A 2449-nucleotide genomic window follows, 5' to 3' on the forward strand; every position below is an offset into this window, starting at 1 on the left:
GCGACCCCCCACAGCGCTGCTGTGGCGCTTGTTGTTGTTGACTTTTGGAGGCATATTTTGCCCAGCAACTTTTCCGGGATGACTCACCCGAGGCAGCTGTTACGCATGACAAAGAGAGGAAGAAAAAAAAATCAAAGGATAAGGTGGAGCGAGCAGATGGCGGGAGTCAGATAAAAAGGTGTTTGAGGCGGGGGGAGCGGCTATTTGAGACGGGGAAAAGGGTTCCGCAACATGCTGCCGCCGCGCACCGGGACCATGCAGACCAGCTCCGGGCTGCTCAGCGGGGCGCTCCTGTGCGCGCTGCTGCTGCTCTCCACCGCCGAAGTGTTCGACCCGGAGTCCGAGGAGGAGCTGAGCCCCAGAGCCCTGCGGGACTTCTACCCCAAAGGTCCGAACCTGACCAGCGAGAAGCAGCTGGTGAGTTTTTTTTTATTCCGCTTCAAGTTTTATTTCGTAAAACAGGCAAAAATAACAGAAGTTTGACTGTTTTGAATCAAACTGTTTATTTATTTTGCATCGGTTATATTGTGTTGAACATAGAGACAGTGGACTCAATTCAGAAATGCATGCACGTCATATTCTGCAGGTAATTTTATATGTTTGTCGTTTATTCTCATTGATTTTCGTCTTTTTAAACATGTGTAACTGTAAATACATTGCATATTATTGCACAATTAATATTGCAAACATGTATGCATAAATAGGCATTTTATTTGTCTAATAATCTGGCATTTCCTGGTACAAAAAAAATGCAAATTAGAATATAAAATTTAAAGAATCTCGTTAATCCTAGTCTACTAAAATGTTGCCATTGCACGTTTCTGCACACCGGCTGCTCTTTTCTGTTTGTATCCTCTGCTCCAATAACAAATGCACAGCCCCTGAGCTCCTTTTCTCCTTTTCCTCTCCTTGTTCTGATGTTTCCAGCTCGGAGCTCTCCAGGAAGTTCTTGAAAAGCTGCAGGCTAAACGGCTGCCTTTGTGGGGCAAAAAATTCGGCCAGGTCCCAACGGTACGGTGCGCGCACACACACGCACACACGCACACACACACACGCACACTGTAGTGGTTGATACTGTGTGGATGCATGTCGCAGCACGGCAGGTAGAAACGAACCGACCCCCTCTGCTTGTTGTCGCTTCCCCCCTCAGTGTGATGTCGGGGAGCAGTGTGCCGTGAGGAAAGGCGCTCGGATCGGGAAGATGTGCGACTGTCCCCGGGGAGCTTTCTGCAACTTCTACCTGCTGAAGTGCTTATGAGCCTTTACGGATCTGAATGTAGCACTGGGCTGGGGAGAAGAGGGGGGAGGGGGGAGGGGATGCAACCGTCACTCGTTTCCTTTTGTAATTACTGTCATATTTTTGATGATACAGCTGAGGAGCAGGTGAGGTGACTGCCAACCCTCAGGAAACACAACTATAGTGGTTCTATGATAAGTTTATTCTCATATCACAGAAACACTATAAGGACGTGATGGTGACGGGCAGGAGGCGAGACCATAAAGAACCATAAAGTTAAATATCCAGAGCCACACATTCATGTCTGTAGGAGACCCACAGGAACATTGTTGTGACGTCATAAATAACCCACAATGCACAATAAACAAAAAACAATGTAAATAGCAATATCATGGGGAAACTCTTCGTCTGGGTGAAGCCAAAAAAAATCTGTCTGTTTGAACTTGAACTGCTTTGTTTCAGCTGAATGTTTGTGTATGAAATCATGATAATAAGAATAATAATAATAAAGATCATTATTGTTTCGTAACGCAGCGGAGTGATGTTGTTGTTTTATGTAAACACTGACACAATCACTTACATAAGGGTTGGATTTTCTCTTTTGAGGAGGTGACGCAGGAGCTCAGGCAGTGTTTGAACGGTGACGTGGATGGGACGTCACGGGGGGGGGGGTGTCTGCTGCTGCTGCCACTGTCAATAACAAAAAACAATACTGGGGCTTAAAATGAAACTCGATTCTGCTGCAGAGGAAGTATTTATGAAGCACAGATGACTGTCACGTCTGGGTCACACTGAGCCTCAGGATGCAGCTCACGGCTGTGGATCGTGGATGGACCTGCAGCGCATTCGTTCACATTGAGACTGACCAAACAAAATAAAGATAGCAATCTATGTTTGATTCCTAGCACATAGCACAAAGGTGGAATGTAACCATTTACTCAGACTCAGACAATTTGATTAATCCCACCAAGGGGCGGTCGATTTCAGCAGCTTGCACAATAAATACACCCAAATCTATGTAGTGCTATCACCAAATGACTATCACCCCATAGCTAATGTGCCCTCTAGGAGCTAAAACATGTGCTAATGTGCCCTCTAGGAGCCAAAACGTCTGCTAAAGTGTCCTCTAGGGGCTAAAACATGTGCTAAAGTGTCCTCTAGGAGCCAAAATGTGCTAAAATGCCCTTTAGGAGCCAAAACGTGTGCTAAAGG

The 2449-nt window shown here is 46.1% G+C and overlaps 1 protein-coding gene across 1 annotated transcript; it reads left to right on the forward strand.

Annotated features, from left to right (window-relative positions):
- The first annotated feature begins 225 nt into the window (after window positions 1-225).
- Window positions 226-1283, forward strand: cart3 (cocaine- and amphetamine-regulated transcript 3). Its single transcript, XM_083934546.1, has 3 exons — window positions 226-417; window positions 928-1011; window positions 1151-1283. Exons 1-3 carry the CDS (start codon window positions 232-234, stop codon window positions 1256-1258), a joined length of 378 nt encoding a protein of 125 aa, XP_083790672.1. The 5' UTR covers window positions 226-231; the 3' UTR covers window positions 1259-1283.
- The last annotated feature ends 1166 nt before the right edge of the window (window positions 1284-2449 follow it).

The sequence above is a fragment of the Echiichthys vipera genome (genome assembly GCF_963691815.1).
Source record: "Echiichthys vipera genome assembly, chromosome: 1".
Lineage (NCBI taxonomy): Eukaryota > Metazoa > Chordata > Actinopteri > Perciformes > Trachinidae > Echiichthys > Echiichthys vipera.